This window comes from Ambystoma mexicanum, chromosome 6q (assembly GCF_040938575.1).
Source record: "Ambystoma mexicanum isolate Mex_15411 chromosome 6q, UKY_AmexF1_1, whole genome shotgun sequence".
Taxonomy (NCBI): Eukaryota; Metazoa; Chordata; class Amphibia; order Caudata; family Ambystomatidae; genus Ambystoma; species Ambystoma mexicanum.
Window position 1 is genome coordinate 1,260,312,947 of NC_090937.1, and position 20,098 is coordinate 1,260,333,044.

General features: G+C 47.1%; 1 protein-coding gene across 3 annotated transcripts in view; it reads right to left on the reverse strand.

Moving 5' to 3' along the window:
- Nucleotides 1-20,098, reverse strand: part of ZCCHC4 (zinc finger CCHC-type containing 4) — a 939,775-nt gene that overhangs the window by 442,829 nt on the left and 476,848 nt on the right. For all 3 annotated transcript variants that reach the window (XM_069631857.1, XM_069631859.1, XM_069631858.1), the window contains one exon: nt 16,706-16,856. In XM_069631857.1, coding sequence (XP_069487958.1) covers nt 16,706-16,856 — 151 coding nt within the window. The remainder of the gene's footprint in view (nt 1-16,705; nt 16,857-20,098) is intronic.

Here is a 20,098-nt window from a genome sequence, read left to right on the forward strand (position 1 = left end):
GAGGTGAAGGAAATCTTGCAGAAAGACTGTTTCAAAACCTGTGATTTAAACATGCACTTTGTGAGTCCAGTGAGGGAAGAAAGGAACGGTTGTTTAAAGTGGAACTTTTGTCATCTTATTCAAGACACAAGGGGAAGGGAACCAGCCCATGGATCCAAGGGTCTCTACCTTGGAGAACATTTCTGTTGGACTCATTATTACGTTTTGGTTTTGAACACTTTTTGCTAACATCAAGAAAAAAGACATTTCTTTGCACCCTTTGTTTGCTTTGTGATAGCGTGAGGGTCAGAATAGGATGTTTTGGACACAAAGATGGCTTTTCAGTTAACTGACTTCGTGACAGACTGATCCTTAGTTTTGATTTCTAGGTAGGGAAATTCCTCTTAGAATAGAGCTAGTTAGGTGGTTTCCCAACCCGTTTTTGTTTCAAAAAATGTCTTCACTTGAGAATACAAATACCTTGTGTCTGACCCCTCACAGGTAGCTGCAGCTTACTGGGGATGCCGGACACCCAACCCAGTGGCTGCTTTTAGTTCCTGCTTATCAAACCCTTATTTTGATCCCTGTATTTATCAGAGTTTTTCTGTGCTTTTTCAAGTTATTTTTTGTCAGTTATTTTTAAACAATCATGGTTTATATTACTCATGTTTATCTTGCATGAAAAGCACGATTGCCAACATGAGATGAGCTGTAGCTGGCACTCAATGAACAAGAAACACATTGTCTCCTGCTTGACAGAAAAGTGTGGCAGTGTCCAGATAACAGACCTTTATACAAGCAACTACCATATGCGCTGATGAGATGGTCCCAAAATGCTTGGTTAAGACCCGCAATCGCCCGACACAACCTTGGTTTACGGAAGATCTTACATTCTTGCAGTTAAAACGCAGACAGGCTGAGCGCAAGTGGTGGGCAGGCTAATTGTTTAGTGATAGGCAGGCATTTCTAGCTGCCTCTACAGTCCATTCGAGCACTATCAGCAGGGCCACATGCTCTTTCTTTCAGGAGAGAGTTGAAGCAGTTTTGAACCAACCCAAGGACATTTTTACCTGGTACGTTCAGTTACATCTTCTTCTAATTATTCATCCAGGGTAGTTCCATCACAGGTTTTCTGTGATTCCCTCTCGTCCTTTTTTGTTTAGAAAATGATCGACATCCGGGCAAGTATATCTGCCATTGGCCATTCTGAGGATACCCCTATTCAGGAAACTTCTGTCCACTCCTGGTCTTCCTTCCCTGTGATCTCTGAAGAAGACATCCTACAGGCAACCTCTAAACTTAAGTCGGCATCACCTTTGGACCCTGTGCTCTTGGATATCTGGAAAAGAAATCATGCCTAAATTCGCTCCTCGGGTCACTGAAGCGGTGAATGTGTGTCGTGCACCACCGGGCTGATTCCAATGATTCCAATGGACCCTTCTAATCTGGCTAATTTCCGACCTATTTTTCTTCTTTTTTCAATGAAACTTTTTGAGTCCCCTCCCCTATGCTAAGCCAGTTCCTGGAGGAGTGCGGTTTCTTCTGCTCCTTTTAGTCTGGTTTTCTCGTCTCAGCTATGGACGATCTGGCGCTGGTATTATTAGATCTCTCAGCAGCATTTGATACAGTTGACCACTCCATCCAACTGGATCGCCTCGCCCTAGCTGGTATCTCCGTCCCAGTACTGACATGGCTTTCCTCCTCCTTCTCAGAAAGGGCACAAACCCTATCTCGCTCTCCTTTTTTTCGCTCAGCATCCGTTCCTCTCTCTTGTGGGGTTCTGCAGGGCTCAGCCCTGTCCCCTATCCCCTATCCTTATATATATATGGGATACATTACTCACCGTAATCGTATTTCTGATGCTTGTATCTGCTTAGAATCACATGCTGTGCATAGGCCGACATCTAGTGGAAGTTGCAGAGTATTACAGTTTGTTTTTCGAAACTCGAAAATGGGCGTCGACACAGGGCATGCCAGTAATACTATCCCTAGTGTGACGTCCAATGTACCCATGAACCCTCACGCGTGTAGGACCCTCAGATTGTATTTTGTCTGACATGAGGTAGCATGAGGAGTAGCGCGAGTACAGATAATCCAAGCAGATAGAAAGAAAGGTAAGACTACGAGCATCCATGCGCCTTCTCTCAGAGGGGAGGAAGGGTGGGTCACATGTGAATCTAAGCAGATACAAGCATCTGAAATACGATTACGGTGAGTAATGTATCACTTCTGAGGCTTGTGGAATCTGCTTAGATCACATGCTGTGCATATATTAGCGAGCAGTACCTGAAGAAGGAGGTGGGATGTGAGAAGGGTCATGAGCAAATAAATGACTTAGAACCGCTTGTCCCACTTGTGTATCTGTCTTGGAATGTGTGTCAATGCAGTAGTGCTGAGTAAAAGTGTGAATAGAGCTCCAAGTAGCTGCTTTGCAAATGGTATCAAGGGGAACATTTGCAATGAAAGCCAGAGTGGCCCCAATGCCTCTTGTAGAGTGGGCTCTTGGCGTGAAAGGCAGAGTTTTTCCAGAAAGGGAGTAACACAGCTGGATACAATTAATAATCCACTTAGAGATGGCACCTTTAGAGACGCGATCCCCCTCTCTGCCTGTAGCTACGGAGACAAACAGTTGGTCTGTTTTCCTTAGCGGTCTGGTCTTGTTTACATAGTAGAGGACCGCCCTACGCACATCTAGGGTGTGAAGTTTCACCTCAGCCGAGCTTTGTAGGTTTTGGAAGAAAGCCGGAAGCTCGATGGACTGGTTCACGTGGAATTTGGAAATAAACTTAGGTGAGAACCTAGGGTGTGTATGCAAAACCAGTTTATCCTTGTGAACTGTAAAGAAAGGATCCTGCACTGACAGAGCCTGAATTTCACTAACCCTTCTTATTGATGTAATAGCTACTAAGAAGGCTGTTTTATAAGTCAGGTGTTCGAGACTGCTTTTATGCATGGGTTCGAATGGGGGGCCCATGAGTTTAGCTAGCACCACATTAAGGTCCCACCCTGGTGGTGGGTTTGAAATAGGAGGGTGAAGTCTCTTTACTCGTTCCATGAAGGCTTTAACCACTGGGACTTTCCACCACAACACCTTGTTATGGGAGGTGGTGTATGCTGACAGAGCTGCCAGATGCACCTTCAGTGAGTTAAAAACCAGTCCTGCATCCAGCAGGTGGAGCATGTATGTAACAATAGTTGAAGGAGTGCAATCAACTGAGTTGATTTGTCTATTCTGGCACCAGATAACGAATCTCTTCCACTTGTCAAAGTAGCAGTGCCTCGTGTTAGGCTTCCTAGATTCTTTTAGGATGTCCATACATCTTTGAGGCAAATTTAGATGTCCAAACTCTATGACCTCAGGAGCTATGCTGCTAGGTTCATTGAGCTGGGTAGAGGATGTACTGCTTGACCTTGATGCTGGGACAGTAGGTTGTACCAGGCCGGGAGTTTGATGGGGTCGCATGTCGCTAGACTGCGTAAGTGTGGGAACCACGGTTGTCTCGCCCACATGGGAGCAACTAGGACGAGCGTCATCGATTCCCTGTTCATCTTGTTCACCACCTTCCTGATGAGAGGAGTTGGTGGAAAAGCGTATGCAAACATTCCTGACCAGTTCATCCACAGAGCGTTCCCCTGGGATCCTGGTTGTGGGAATCTGGACGCGAATCATGGGCATTGACTGTTTTCACTTGTTGCGAATAGGTCTATGGTGGGGGAACCTCACTGAGAGAAGAGATCTTCTACGATTTCTCTGTGTAGGCACCATTCGTGCTCCTCTGGGAGGGGATCTCTGCTTAGTACATCTGCTAGAGAATTGAGATCCCCTGGAACATGTTGCGATGACAGGAAGATGTTCCGTTTGAGTGCCCATGTCCACATTTTCTGTGCAAGTTTGGACAGATTTGGCGAACGAGTCCCTCCCTGCTTATTTATGTAAAACATGGCTGTAATGCTGTCCGTCCGGATCTGCACTGACAGATTCAGCAGGTAGGGTTCGAACGCTTGAAGCGCTCTGAATACTGCCAGAAGCTCTAGCAGGTTGATGTGAGTGAGACCAGAGCCCCTGAGCTGTGTTGTGGAGGAGGTGAGCTCCCCACCCTGTCAAGCATGCATCGGTTGTGACTACCGCCTGTATCTCGGGATCGTAAAAGGGTTTCCCCTTGGACAGATTTTCTCTTGTCCACCAGTGAAGACTTTGTACCAGTGTTGGCGAAACGACCACTAGATCGTCCCATTGACCACTTGCCTGAGACCACTGTTTCGCCAACCATTCCTGCATGGGACGCATGCGCAGGCGCACGTGGGGGACCAGGTAAATGCATGACGCCACCATGCCTAGCAAACTCATTGCTTTGCGTACCGTTATCTGACGACCGGCCTGATATTGAGGAATTTGCAGTAGTATATTCCGAATTCTTTCCTCTGATGGAAAGGTCAACCCCTCTTGTGTGTCTAGGATAGCTCCTAGGAACTGTTTGGAGGTGCTTGGCACCAGACTTGACTTTTTCTCGTTTATTGACAAACCCAATTCGAAGAGGAAGTCGATAGTTCTTTGAATGTTCGTTCTGCAAATCGCTGGGGTTTCCCCCGTGATGAGCCAGTCGTCCAGGTGAGGGTACACCGGGATAGCCTCCCTGCGTAGGTGTGCTGCCGCCACCGCCAGTACCTTGGTGAATATCCTTGGAGCCGAGGCTATACCGAAGGGCAGTACTTTGAACTGGTAGTGCCGACTGTCCACCTTGAAGCGCAAGTACTTTCTGTGCGCTGGGAACATGGAAATACCAAGGAAGTAAGTTGAATAAATACCCTGGTGTCCCGGGACGAGTTTGATTGCGTCCTTTGCTAGCAGATTGACGATCTCCTCGAGGAGGATTCTTTGGTGGTCTAGAGAATGTGTTCTTTGTCATGGAGGGTGGTTTCGGGGACGCTCTAAAAGTACTATGCAGTATCCTGCGGACATTGTAGACAGCACCCATCTGTCTAATGTGATCCCTTCCCACGCTTGGGTGAAGTTGGAAATGCGTCCTCCTACTGGGGATGCGTGAGAAGGGACCCTGAACGGAGCGTCACTGTTTTGGTGGAGGCGTGCCGCCGCGTCTACTGGGGCTGCCTCTACCCTTACCCTGTCCTCTCTTATTCCCTCTACTATAACCTTGGGTAGACTGTTGGTTATTGTTCTACTGCGTACCCTGGCCCTGGGAATAGCTTGACCCTCTTTGGGAATTTTGTCCGCGTGTGCGGCGAAAATTGCCATTACCCCTTTGATTAGGGGGTTTGGTGGTTAGTTGGCCTAGGGACTTGAGTGTTTCATACTCGTCCTTGGCATTTTTCAGCGCGTCCTCAACCGCCATACCGAACAATAGATCTGGCTCCACCGGTTTGTCTAACAATGATGCTTGTGTTTCGGCTTTGATTCCAGACTGCCGTAACCAAGCGTGTCTCTTGATAACAGTACCCTCTGCTATCAATCTACCGGCATTATCTGCGGCATCAAATGTTGCCTTTAAAATGCAACCAGATACGGCTCTCCCTTCCGCTGAGACTCGTGCCAATTGGCTGTTTAGGAGCTCTGGGGCGGAATCTATGAGTGCCGCGACTTCCTCCCACTGGTGGCAGTTATAACTCGCCAGTAGGGTGGTGGAGTTGGCGATTCTTGCTTGGTAGGCGGAAGTGGAGGCAACCTTTCTGCCGAACCCATAGATCTTCTTGCTCTCCTTGTCGGGAGGAGCTTCTGATGATGACAAGGGTGTTCCTGCCCTCTTGCGGGTGTTTTTAACGATTAGGGAGTCCGGTTTCAGATGCCCTCTTATATCCAGTGGGTCTGATTGGGCTGCCCAGAATTGCTTTTCAATCCTGGGATTGACTGCCCTGGTGAGATTGGGGTTTACCAATGAAGGGTCTATTCTTCTTTTGATGGACTTAAGGATAGGGATGGCCTGCACAACAGGTCCCCTTTCTCCCACCAACTCTTGGGTAAAATCTCTTTCCTCTTGAGCACCCTGGGTCTCAATGTGGAAGTGGTTTGCTGCTCTAGATAGGACCTCATTTAGGAGGGGCTGGTTGTCGACAGGGGAGTCGGTAACCGGTGGTTCTTTATCTACCGGGGAATCTACCCTGTATATTTCTGGGTCATCCTCTTCCTCCTCTTGATCCTCATCATCCCCATACTAGTCTGTCCCAGTCTGTTCTTCCAACATGCCCAAATCTGTATCCTCACAAAGGGAAGGATCTTCTTGTTCCTGAGAATAAGGGTGAATGTGGAAGGGATCTGAAGACTGTGTTGTTTCGAACCTGGACTTTTTACTTGGGGCGATAGAATCCTTGGAGCCTGAGGGTGCTGACCCGTCGGGGTTGTAAGTGAGAAAATGTTCGGGATTTTTATAATAGAAATCTGCCAATGATGACATTCTTGACATGACTCTATCTATGTCCTCACTGGACCACTCTCTTGAACTGGGAATGACTTTGCCTGGGGGGAGTTTCCCTGACTCATCTATAATAGAGGTGTGAGACCCGTCTGTCTGTTTGAGTGGAGTGGAATGTTTCTGCGGTGTGGAAGTAGGCTGAGACTGCTTCCTCTGTTGTTTTCCCCCCTCCCCGTGGCTGGAAGAGTGTTTGCCCTGGTTCTTTGGGCCTTCGGAGCTTTTCGACACCTGGCGTCGAGCTTCGGTACTATCCTTCAACCGTGTAGGTTGGGATTCAGGAATGGGCGTTACTTGTACTGACGCCGACTCCTGGAGTGCGGTCTGGGGGTAGAGGTCGGTTTCATCTTCCGACGATCGAACCTCGGTTGCCTTGGGGAGCGAGGCACTTTTGACAATAGTGGATGATTGCCTGGCGTCATGCGGCGATCTAGATCGCGAACGCCCAGAGGACGCCGATTTGGACCGTTCCCTATGTGCCTCTTTCCGGGAGCTCCACGTGCACGTCGAGTCTCGGTGGGACTTTGTGCGTTTGGAAGTGCTGTGGGATGCGCTTACGTCGCCGGGGGTATTCCCCATAGCCGCCCTGCCGGACGACCTTCCGAGGTCGGGGACCTGCGCCTGGCTGTCTTTCGACGCTGTGTTGCCCTCGCCGTCTGAAAAAACGGCATCGCTGCCGTCGCTGAAGGCACCCTCCGCGGCCATGGCCTCTTGACGCCTGGTGTGATGGGCCCAACGCTTGGTGGAACGGTCTTTTAGTGTTTTAGGCTTGAACCTACTACACGCTCTGCAATTTGCCTCGCGGTGATCCCTTGGCAAGCAGAGATTGCACGTGGCGTGTCCGTCAACCCAAGGATACTTGCGGTTGCACTTTGGGCAAAATTGGAAAGGGGTACCCTCCATATGCAGCTTGAGGCAGCGGGCTGTTAAATGTAGGAATATATATATATATATAAGTGAATATATAAGAGTGTAGAGTGTGTCCACCCCCCGCTCTCCCTACTTGTAGGGCCGAGGCCAGAGGCCTTCCAAGGCCCGGGCCGAGGCCAGAGGCCTTCCTAGGCCCACTCCGTCGTGAAGCTCTCAATGGTCGCCTTCTTCTCCGGTTCGGCGTCGAGTGTCGAATTTCGGTGGCTCGACGTTAGGGTGGAGAAAAAAGGGGGAAAATACCTAACCGGGCTGTCTTCAGGGCGTAAACAAATATAACATTTTCAATATATTCACAGTTGCGCGAGGTATTTTCAAACAGGCATAAAATCCTGAGTCAGGTTTCCAATTTAAAGACCTGTTGTCAGCTCGACATGGGGGCACGTTTGTTGAAATAAGGTGAGAGGCAGCACGCGATCAGACAACCGCCCCCCGCAGCCCTCAGACCGTGTTGGAGCCAAATCACGGGCCTATTCCCTGGGCCCAATCCAGACCCCCGGCACACTGTCGCGGCTCGACCCTGCGGCGTGACTTGCCTTGATTGTGGCGCAGAGCCCCCGGTGTGGTGGTGAAGACATAGCAGGGGACGCTGCGCGGATTCGAGAGGAGGCCACCCGCACGGGCACTCAGTGGGCCACGTAGGGGACACCCGCGTATATTACGCGCAATCCCGCCCTGGACACAAAGCAGGCCCGCAGCGGCTGGGAACGCGACACCATTTGTCCAGATCTTGTGCCTCATCAACACCTCCCCTCACGGACCTGCGAAAGTGGTACCTACGAGGCCCCAGAGACCCCCTGGCACATTCAGAGGGCCCATCAGTAGAGAACATCCACACGGCAACGGTGATCAAGGAGGACTGGAAAGCCAGACAGTGCCCTAATTCTGCGCACAATAGAGGCCCCCCACTACAGCCTGGCACGAAGTACCCCTCAAGAGACACCCCGACAGCACACGCGGATTTTGGAAAAAGGGGGGCCCCCTGCAACACCCGAGGTAAACCAGGGGGTGTACGCCTACCCTGCACAGGCGGCAAATCAATAATTGAACGACGCTGCACCCCCCGAGAACACGCAAGGAATGTCTGTGAAGTCTCTGGAAAGGCACCCCACCTGTTGCAATAGAAGCCATACCAAAAGGAGGGTACGGCCCCTGGAAACAGGGCGAGTGCCTCCTCCGACTATACGGACCAAGACCACCACTGCCCTCGACACCTCGGCAACATATCCTCAACACTCTAGCCTGGCGCTGAAGTTGTCCCGCCACCGCTGAAGAGGTACAAATCTGCCAAAACTCACGACGAACTAGCGCAGAGGGTAAGGCCCCCAACGCAGGGGCGTGTGCCTCCTCTGCCTAGCCTGTCGGGACAAAGAGCCCACGACACTGACCAGCAAGACCGGCAGGCTGACCACACTGCCAGGAGATTACATGGACATTAGGCACAAGTTGGCTCCTTTTGCCTACACCGCCACCCCACATACACCAACAAGGTCTACACTGGCAAACAACGTTACCACAGCGAATGACCTGGCCGCAGCAACAAAAGGCGACATCGCTGCCCTGCTAGGAGAAATTAAAAATCTGGGCGCCAACATAGGGGGGGAGATAGATAAAATCACCCAAAGGCTGGACAATATGGAAGACAGGCTCGAAGGGGTAGAGAACAATCAGGCCTCCATTGACACCCTTGAGATCCAACTCGATCAGAGACTATCAGAACTGGAGCACAAAGAAGAAGAGTTTAAACTCAAACTCGATGATTTGGAAAACAGAGAGCGCCGTAACAATCTATGCATTTTTGGAATCCCGGAAAGGGAGGGCGAAACAGAAGCGGACCTGAGGGAAACTCTCCACAATATCATCAAACTTCTTGTAGCTGATGACGCGGTGGATGGACCAATGACGGAAAGAATTCACAGAGCCGGTGGCCCTCCAGGGGGTCCACGATCAGTCCTCGCCCGGTTCCACCGGTTCAGAGACAAAGCCCGAATCCTCGAGAAAGCGTGGGAAAGCGATGAGATGACGCTGGGAGGGGCCCGGATCTCGATATATCAGGACCTCTCCCCCTTAACATTGGCCCTAAGGAAAAGGTGTGGCCCCCTCAAAAGGAAACTCAAGGAGAAGAATGTTCGATATAGATGGGGTTACCCTTTCTCTCTCATGTTCGAATATGAGGGAACCAAATTTAGATTGCGATCTGAAAAAGAAATACAGAAATGCATCTCAGACCTTCTTGAGCCCCGACTAGACGGGGAAAGCCTGCGAGAGGTGAAAAAAGGAGACCGCGAATGGCTGATTCAGGGACCCAGGAGGAAGAAAGTAAAAGGATCTCGAATGTTCCGAAGAGGTAACCTCTCTCCGGAGGGGGAAAACTGAAATTGATCGACTCTGGTAAGACGAACACACATGTTTCACCTACCAATGCTACAATAAGACGTTAACATGTATATCGTTCCAAGATGAGAATGGAGAAATTTAGGGGGGAACCAAGGAAGGGCTCAACTCAGTTAAGAGGAGTAGTATGAAAATGAGGGGCGTGAAGTAACGACCCCCACAGGTGGTTCGATGCCGACTCGGTGCTGTCAACCGGGCTCACTTGAACGCCTTCGACAGGGGAGAAGGGAGGGGAGTGGGGAGAGTCGGGAGGGGCCGAAAGAAGGGAAACGGGTCAGAGTAATATCAAATGCACCTCAGAACAACCGATGCAGCTCACAATCTGAGATAAAAGAACGTTATCGATCACATGGCAAACATTAACATAAGGGAGCTCGCCTCCCTAAGAGTCGGGACACTCAATGTCAAAGGGCTCAGCTCACTGACAAAACGGTCCCTTGTGGCCAGGGAATTTCGTAGAAGTGGTCTAGACATCCTACTATTACAGGAAACAAAATACATAAAAGGAGAGGAACGACAGGTCCTGGGGAAACGAGTTGGGTTCGAGTTTTGGGGGTCGGGCCCGTTCAGGAGGGGAGGGGTGGGAATCCTCATCAAGAAAGGTACAGGCTTCACACTAACCAAGACATGGTCGGATGTAGAAGGACGTGCAATGCTGGTGAACGGTCAGTTGGGTAAGCTGAGTGTCACCATTGCTACTCTTTATTCCCCAAACACAGCCCAATCTAGATTTCTTTCCAGAACAATCCCTAAGATACTACTTGAAGCCACAGGGCACATTATCTTGGGAGGGGATTTCAACCAAAGGGCGTATCCGGCGAAAGATCGCAAACCTGGGAACCCCGATATGGTGCAGCAAGACAGGCCCGAACTCTCCGAGCTGGCTCATATGATGGAACTGTACAATATGATAGATGCATGGAGGGTCCGCCATCCGGAAGAACTGGGCTACACCTTCTATTCAGCTCCCCACAATACGTTCACCCGTATCGATTATATATATCTCTCCAGGGAGCTCTCCGAGGTGATATCACAAGCACAGATAATATCGATCGCTTGGTCTGACCATGACATGGTCCTCACGGACATCCAGTGGGCTGATTTGCCAAAAAACAATGGAAAATGGCGTTGTAATGAGAGCCTCTGGAGAGATGTTGTCTTCAGAACAGAAATGGAGACAGAGATCTCTGAATTTTTCAAAGCGAACGACAATGGTGAAGTGTCCAGACAAACGGTGTGGGAGGCTGGGAAGGCTACCTGGAGAGGGATTCTGATAAGGGAAGGCGCATTGAAAAAGAGGGAACGTGCCCTCGTTGAACAAAGGCTACCAGCCGAAATCTGCCAGTTAGAAAGCAAATCCAAAGTGGATGAAGAATTAGACCCACAGAAAATGAATAGGGCCAAAGAAAAAAGAAGCGAATTGAAACTCCTTGAGTATGAACAGGTTGTGCGCAAACTGAGAATTTTAAAACACAAATTTTACGAAAAAGGCGATAAGGCTGATGCACTTCTTGCTGCCAGGCTGCGTGAACAAAGAGTTGACCGTAAAGTAATAGAGAATAAAGACGATTCCTCCCCTACACCATACGCCCACACCACTATTCCAGAATGCTTTGCCAACTTTTATGAAACATTATACTCCTCCGACGTGGACATAGGGCCATCAGAGATTGAGTCATACCTGTCCTCAATAGATGTACCCTGCATTCCTGGCACAGATGCCGAATCCCTAGAATCGCCAATCACGGAAATGGAGGTCCAGGCTGCTATAAAGAGGCTGACTTTGGGCAAGTCCCCAGGGGGGAAGACGGCTATACAGCCGGCTTTTATAAAACCTTCATGCCCATATTAGCTCCCTTTCTGACACTCCTCTTCAATGACATAATGGAAACAGGGAAACCCCCAGACTTTTTCACCAGGGCACTGATTACTGTCATCCCCAAGGCTGGGAGGGACCCCACGAATTGCGCTTCATATCGCCCCATCTCGCTACTCAACCTCAATGCAAAGATTTATACTAGAGTTTTGGCGGCGAGACTCGAATCCCTTGTCCCACAACTCATACACTCTGATCAAGTTGGGTTCATTAGGAAGACAGGGGGCAGACACAATCCGCAAAACCCTCCACCTAATCCACGCGTCCCAGCATCTGGAGAATGACCCGATCTTACTCTCTGTTGGTGCAGAAAAGGCTTTCGACAGGGTGGAGTGGGAGTTCCTAAAGGCGGTACTACGAAAGGTGGGATTGGGCGATAAATTCAGACAGGCAATACATGCGGTGTATACAGACCCCAAAGCATCTATATTTGAGAATGGTGAATACTCACGGTGGTTTAATCTCCAACGTGGGACCCGACGGGGTGCCCCCTCTCTGCGATTCTCTTTGCCCTCTCTCTTGAGCCCCTGGCAATAACGATGAGAGCGGACCCCACGCTCAAGGGTATCCGACTGGGGACAACGGAATATAAAATTGCCCTCTATGCTGACGACATCCTCCTTCATATCACGAACCCCTCCTCTTCCGTCCCCCAAGCTCTATCCTTAATAGAGGAATACGGCAAACTCTCTGGGTTTAAAGTAAACAGAACAAAGTCGACACTCTTTCCTCTACAGGGCCAAGAGGATGACAACACCATCAAATTTTCCTCACTCGGCCTACATATTGAGCATTCAAAACTGCAATATCTGGGGATACAAATAACGAGAAATTTAGAGGACCTATTTGAAGCTAACTTTCCCCCCCTACTGAAACAATTCAAACTTGATTTAACGAGGTGGGATGAACTCACAATCTCCTGGCTAGGTTGGCTAAACGCAATAAAGACGGTATCACTTCCCCGCTTCTTGTACCCCTTCCAGACATTACCCGTTAGGATTCCGAAAAGCTTCTTTACTGAAATCAAAAAGGCCATGCTCCACTTTCTATGGCAGGGGAAGAAAGCGAGAATCCCATATAAGACTTTAATACTTCCCAAAGACAAGGGAGGGGTTGGTCTGCCCAACCTCCAAAAATACTATGAAGCCTCACAACTCAGAGTATTGATCCCACACCTGCACGACCAGACAAACATCCAGTGGGTCAATATGGATAACCATTACTTTTCGCCGGCCGCAGTATCTGAATGGCTCTGGGCACCCAAGAAACGTATATGTCGAAAACTCAAAGATCACCCGATACTTATGACCATCTGGGACATCTGGACGCATGGCACGAATATGCAAGGCATTGCCACCTGGCTGAGCCCCTTGAGCCATTTATGGTCCCCAGGAATCAACGACCACATTCCGGATGTAGGAAGGTACCAAAGCTGGTACGAGGCGGGCTTAGAGAGAGAGTAGGCCAACTACAAAGGAAAGACGCCTTTATTTCACTCCCTGAGCTGACCGAGGCCCTGGGAATAGGCTCATTATCCACATTTCAATATCTACAACTCAAAGGGGTTTTGACAAGAACCATGTGGAGACCCAAACTGATGAGAACTCACCCCCTTTGAGAAAATACTGGACTCAAGAACTGTAATGAAGGGGCTAATATCAGACATGTACAGGGCATTGATAGAGGGAGAAGGTGTGAACACTGACGCACTAAAAAACAGATGGGAAAAAGATTTCGCTGAACAGTTCACACCCGAACTTTGGGACACTGTATGCCAAGCAGCCACACGGATATCCATTTCAAATCAGTACAAACTACATGCAATCAAATTATTACACAGATGGCAGTATGACCCCATCAGATTATCCAAAATGTTTCAGACCGCAAGTCCGGACTGCTGGCGTGGATGCGGACAGAGGGCAGACTACTGGCACATGTGGTGGGGATGTCCCCGGATACAGGTATTTTGGTCAGAAGTTCTAGGCTGGATCAAAGAGGTCGATGGCATTGCCAGAACACCCACGACCTACCTCATACTGTTCGGCCTCGAGAAAGATGAAGACCACTGGGTCAAGATCAAAGACATAGCCCCGCAACTGCTCCTGGCTGCTAGGGCAACACTGGTTATGAGGTGGAAGGCTGCCACAAGCCCCATGAAAAATGAATGGATCCATGGATCCACCAACATTTGTATAATGGAACACATAACAGCATCGCTGCATGGTAAACTCTCACAGACTGAGACCTTGTGGATGGAATACAAAAGCATATATCTACCAGACGGTCTGTCCCGTAACACAGCCCTTACTCTGATGGCGGAGGAGCAAGGAACAAACTAAACGACGTTTAAGTTGAACTCTTCGACGGACACTCTTACGAATAACGTGAACCCGACAATAAACTCTGATTCTGATTCTGATTGTTGTACGATGAATGCTGCACGATCTGTGATAAAGGCTCTGACCATGGGGGTGGGGGGTGGGGATTGGGAAGTGGGAAAAAGTTATGATGTTGCGCGAACATTATGCACGCAGAAAGCTTACATGTGACGGACGCAAAACACAAGGGATTCGGGGGGTTTGCTTTATTATAGTGAAATTCTTAATTGTGTACCTATTGTATACTTTTCCTGCATAACTTGTATTTGTAAAACTAATAAAACCAAATTTACACAAAAAAAAAATATCTTTTTGCTTAAACCATACATCTGATAACTTGTATAATTCCTTAGGAAGGAATTGGTGTTTTCTTCACGACACAATTGTCTAATAACACATAACTATCAGAGGCCCTGTTACAGGTTTCTTTCTGACATAGGTTGGCAGCGCAGATAGTGAGGTTTTCCAAATCTCTTGCTACCTTATTGATCGAAGGGGTTTCTGAGAATTTACCCTTCTGGTCCTCACTGCTGACGCATACAAAGTAATATACGGGAATCAGATGTAAATTGCTTTTGTGCGCACCTCCTATTATAGGATAATTTCTCAGACACTTTAACCTGAAGGAAGAAGAAGCTGCTTCTTGAAGTCCAGCTGGAGGAGAAGTCTGCTGCTACAGATTTTTCAATGTAATCTGAAAGCTGTTGTGTCTTCCAAGACTATTCCAGAGAGGACCTGCAAAGTGAGCTCTCCCCGAGCTACGAGGGACCATCGTGCAAGCTGCTACACTTCACTGAAGTATCCTGGAAGCCGGTCCGGTGTGCCTGCCGTCCAGAGAAGGGGCCTTCGAAGTCCTGAAGAGGAGTGCCCGGACATCCAGAGTCGAAGAAGTCCATTGGTGTCACTGAGGGTCCGGAGGTGCGTTTTGTGACCACTGCAAGCCATTGTCATCTACTACCCAGAAGAGGGGGTACCCTATCATAATGCTGCTGGACACCCACCGCTGCGAAATTTCTAAACTGCCTAAGAATATTTCAAAGGACATCCTCGCCATCATCAGTGACTACTTTTTCCTGCCGGAGAGAGTCCAGAGTCGCTGAGTGCAGAGGAAGGTCCGTTGGTGGGTCTCCCGCCACCAGAAGCTAATGAAGACGTCCCGACGGTCCTGCTTGGTGAATGTCCGAGGTCCACTTCCAAGTCCAGGTCGTCAGAAGTCGTCCAGAGGTCCATGCTGCGGCTGCAGCACTGAAGAACCGAAAGTCGGAAAACTGTGATATTCCAAATCCCGACACCAAAAAAGGACCTAAGCACCCATCGCTGCCTTAAGTCATCGAAGGGTCCCAGATGTCTTACTCTCATCTGCTAAGTCTTTAAGGAGCCTACAGCAAGTTTTATCTTCACAGGACTACTACAGTCGGAGAAATCGTCGACCAAAGGAGAACACTGCGAAGAGTAAAACTGCTGCACTTCAGAAAGACTTTGGTTCCATTTTTCTCGTGGACTCAGCATCCCAGTGACTCTTTCTTCCAACGGGATCCATCCTCGTAGGGAATCGTCAAATGAAACCGAGAAACTCTGCCACTTCGCCTGCCAAGGCACCAAAGGTACTGTGACAAGGAAGAGCATTGTCTAGCCTCAGAGTCGTCCAGGGGTCCCAGATTCATCTTGGATCCTATTCTCCTGTGGCCTGTCAGGTACCTTGGGGTGGCAGAACCTTTTAAAAGAAAGCAGAAGGTTATTGAACAATATTGGACTGGGATGTATAAGACAAGATAAGTTACTCCTTAAGTTTGACCATAAAGGTTGCCCAGGTGGGGGGAATCTTCACACAGATTTGTATATCTAGTGTAAAGTAAGCATTCTGTCACTGTTCACAACTAACCTGCTTTTCTACCCTATTCTATGCTGATACACCTCACTTAAGAATTCACATGCCTATTTAAAACTGTCTTCAGTTGGTGCATTTCTTACTTGATTTAAGTACTGTGTGGTACCACATAGAGTGTATGCATTTGCCATTCTTTGAAAAAGTATTTCCAAGTAGAAAGTGTTATTTAAATATATATATATTACTGGATCTTATTTTATATAAAGAAGCTGTGTTATCACCTAACATAGTGTTTACATTGCTTGGTGGGGGTTATGGGGAAACACTACTTAACCTGCCAGCATCACCTCCTGAAAGTTTAAGCCTTCCTGCTCGTCCCTGGCTACCAAATTGAGAGCCCTGGCTGGGTTGTTCTGTGCCTTTACCCTACCGTATAGAGGGTAGATTGACAGATAGTCCCTCCAGTCTTTACAGGGTGGCTATTGGTTCACCTTATGATACGCATGCCACCCCTATTCTGAGTAACCTCCATTGGCTCCTGGTGGCTAAACGCATTGAATTCAAATCATTCTGTGTTGTTCATCGTGCCATACATGGAGTGGAAGCTGCACACCTTTGGGTTAAATTTCAGCTTTATGTCCCTACCCGCACACTCCGTTATATGAATTGAACCATGAGCGCCAAGCTGCCTCTGGCAAATGCGCGCTTTACAAATTCTATAACAAAACAACATAGCATAACAAAGATAGACAGCAACTGTAAAACATAAATAAAACACTTGCATGGACAGCTATTCCAAACAATCTTATTTGTCCTCTGGCCTTGATTCACATTCTTGCATGTAATGTCTGTTCGCTGATTATCAGATATCACAAGCATGTTTGTCATCCATCAATCACACCTTTTTCTGGAGCCGGCTTCCACATGGCAATCAACTTTTTGAAATTGTGAGCCAGTGGCTCCACCAAACCGCCAAATGGGGGGTCTGTCACCATTAATACCCCTTCGCCATTATCCAGCTGCAAGAAACTTCTGCAGATTTCACGTGCTTCCTGCAAGAGACAGAGATGTAGTTTTCAGAAACATGCCCCAAAAGCTAGTACTTTAGAACTTTGCATGTCATCACGGCATGAGGAAGAAAGCCCATTGTTAACCTACAGTAAGCATGGTTAACAAAGCTGGGGTGTCTTGAAACCTCTCTGTTCTTGTCATATAACAGGTCTTGTACTGGGTTATACAGGGAGGAGGGATCTACATATTTACATTGCTAGATTTATGAAATTATGTGTACAGTGCATTTATGAAAAGTCCTTGCAAACGACACAAGCATAGAACAAATACAATTATACAGATATGTACACATGGTAACATTATTTCACCAAAGAGTTTAGGTATAAGAAAATAAAGATTTTCGTTGTGTGCAGAAAGTTATGACAAGTTGAAATGTGAGTTGTCATTAAAGAATATGTATTCATGGGTGTGGCCTACAAGTATAACGTCATGCCACATGATTCAATGAATATAGCCATTTGTCTGTCTTTCCAACCAAATAGACCCAATTAGACAATTTCCGTCTGTGCATGTAAGGAGGGATTTTCTGACAAAGGGAAGGCTGGAAGAAGGTTGACGTGTGTCAAACTGAGATCCGGGGAGGGGTTAGGTACACTCTATACCGCCTTAGAACTTCAACCGTTCTGGGGGGACATTTTTGTTTTTATTGACGCAAATAAATTTATCGTGAGAAAGAAATACTGTTAAAAAGTGACTTTTGGCTGACATCTGATTCATTAACCAATCTCTAAATCCAAGCCCCTCTCAAACGTTATAAACCTTGGGAAATAATAAATGTATATACAAATGTTTAATGTTATCGCTTTAAATAAAAGCACTCTTTAAATAAAACTAGATCATTCTTCTTATGATTAGGAATACATAATTCCTCCTCCTACTTGTAAAAGTTTCACTTGTTCAATGAAATCAAAACAAGAAAGATTTGCACTTTTTGGATTTCTCAGTACAGCCATTAACACCTATGCGGAAGCGAGTATTCCGGGTTTCCCATGGTTTCCCAAGGTCTTTCTAGCTTTTGATTAATTTAAATTAGAATAAAAGCTTCTGGTTTTATAGTATTTGTTTGTTCAACATTTCCGTCTGTATTTTTCCATATTTACAGTAAGTAATGTTATCTGTATTTATCCACATTAATATTTGCTGTGTAAAAAAAATAAGTTGCAACTAGTCCTTTCCTGCATTTATTCAAATAAAAAATGTAGTACTTTGATGCCTAGAATGGGAAGTTTATAGAGCTGGGTGTTTGCACATCAACCCAAGATACATTTTCATATTAAAAAGAGTTGTTTCGTTTGCTGATGTGATACACATTTCTGCAACTCTTTAAACAATTTGAAGGAATATAAATCACTTTTTTAGTTTCACATTTATGGTACTTTGCACAGTTATTGGCCTGCAAGGCATATTGACAACATGAAGTACTAATCAGGACACACACAACTCTGCTTTTTTTTTTTTTTTTTTTTTTGAACTTTACTCAGTGAACTAAGTTTTGTCAAAAAGAAAGTGTTTTGATCTCCTTCAGAGTGCTGCCATTAAGGCAACACGTACATTTTCCAACCTGTTTGTAAACCGACAGTGGAGCTTTGAGGTTCGGAGTCCAGAGTCCCCCCCCTGCCTAACACACCGAATCAGGACTCTCAGCGGCCCTTTACTTTCTTCTCGCGTTAAACCGTTACGGGTTAACCTCTGATCTGATTACTGTTTATCAGATTGAATGCGAGTTCGATGAGTTTAGCCAGGGCTTGCGTCCATCTCGTGTTTTCACCGGAGATCAGTCTCTTCCATAATTCGTCTGGTTCAAAAATCCACAAATTTTCCCCCAATGGGTTGAGGTAGGTAGTTCTGTTTTTCTTTGTGATATCGCAATCCATCACCAGATGTTTCAGCGTCTCGATGGAGGAATCTTTTTTACATAGACGACACCTTTTGTTGGATAAATCTCCTCTGATTGTTAAAATTTCCCTGGTTGGCATCAGGTTTAGTCTTGCTCTCATGATTGACATTCTTAATTTCTTATCTGGAAACTTAATGCAGTATTTTAGGGGTTGTTTCACTTTATTAAATGATGGAGGTAAGTGATTTAAGAGTTTGTAGCTAGTAGCTTTTTCCGTAGTGCAGATCCAGTCCATTTCTACCATTTTCTTTTTGATACGGTCCGGATTTTCTTTCAGGTCGTTTTCCGAGCACTCTATTTTTGCCAGATCGTCTTTTCGAAGCTTGGTCCATTTGGCCAAAGCCTCGCAATTTCCTGTTTCGATTTTCTCCCGTAAGATGTTAAAAATGGGTAGAGTGTCTGACATGATTATTTTTCTGTATAAGCGCATCGCGCTTTGGTCTATCATTGATGCCAGAGACACCAGACCAAGTTCTCTTCTAATGGCTGGGATGGGCGATGATTTAGGTAAACACAAAACTGTTTTCCACACGTACCCTTCGACTTTGGACCAAAGGCTGCGTGGGAGGTACAGCGACGCCTCCATTCCATAGATCAAGGCCGGAACCACTTTGGCTTTGTAGAAGGATAGGGCCGGTGTTACCGAAAATTTGCCGAACTTTCGGTCGACTGCCCTCATTTGGGAGGTCAGACATTTTGTTTTTTCCCATATTTGTTTTTGAAGGGTCCTTTCTGTCCTGGAACTGTCCAATTGAATCCCTAGATATTTGAAGTTTGACACTACGTCAATCTTGGTGTTATTTAGGAAAACACTAAGCTTTTTTACTGTTTTGGTTTGAGCTTTTTCTATCACTAAGATTTTGGTCTTAGATTTGTTGATCTCCAGATAATTGTCAGCAATGTAGCTCTCCAGGTTCCTTAGTTTTCTTTGTAATCCCACTTTGGTTTGGTCAATTAATATGACGTCATCAGCGTACAACAGACGAGGAATCTCACATTTCCCAATTTCTGGTGGGAATGATCTAATACTGCTTTCAGATGATTGATAGTCGCCTAGGAATGCGGTAAACAATGCTGGTGCCAGTGGGCACCCTTGTTTCACACCTCGATTTACTCTGATTTCGTCCGACAAGGATCCCTGATAGTTGAGTTTGATTCTGATTTTAGTGAGCGAGTGGAGGGCTTTTATGGGCTCCAGGATCGTGGCTGGGCAATTCCACCCTTGAAGTTTCGACCAAAGAGTAGGACGGTCAATTCTGTCAAAGGCCTTTGACAGGTCCACAAAGGCCAGGTGGACCTTAGGGGCGCCTTCTTTCACTTTCGCTT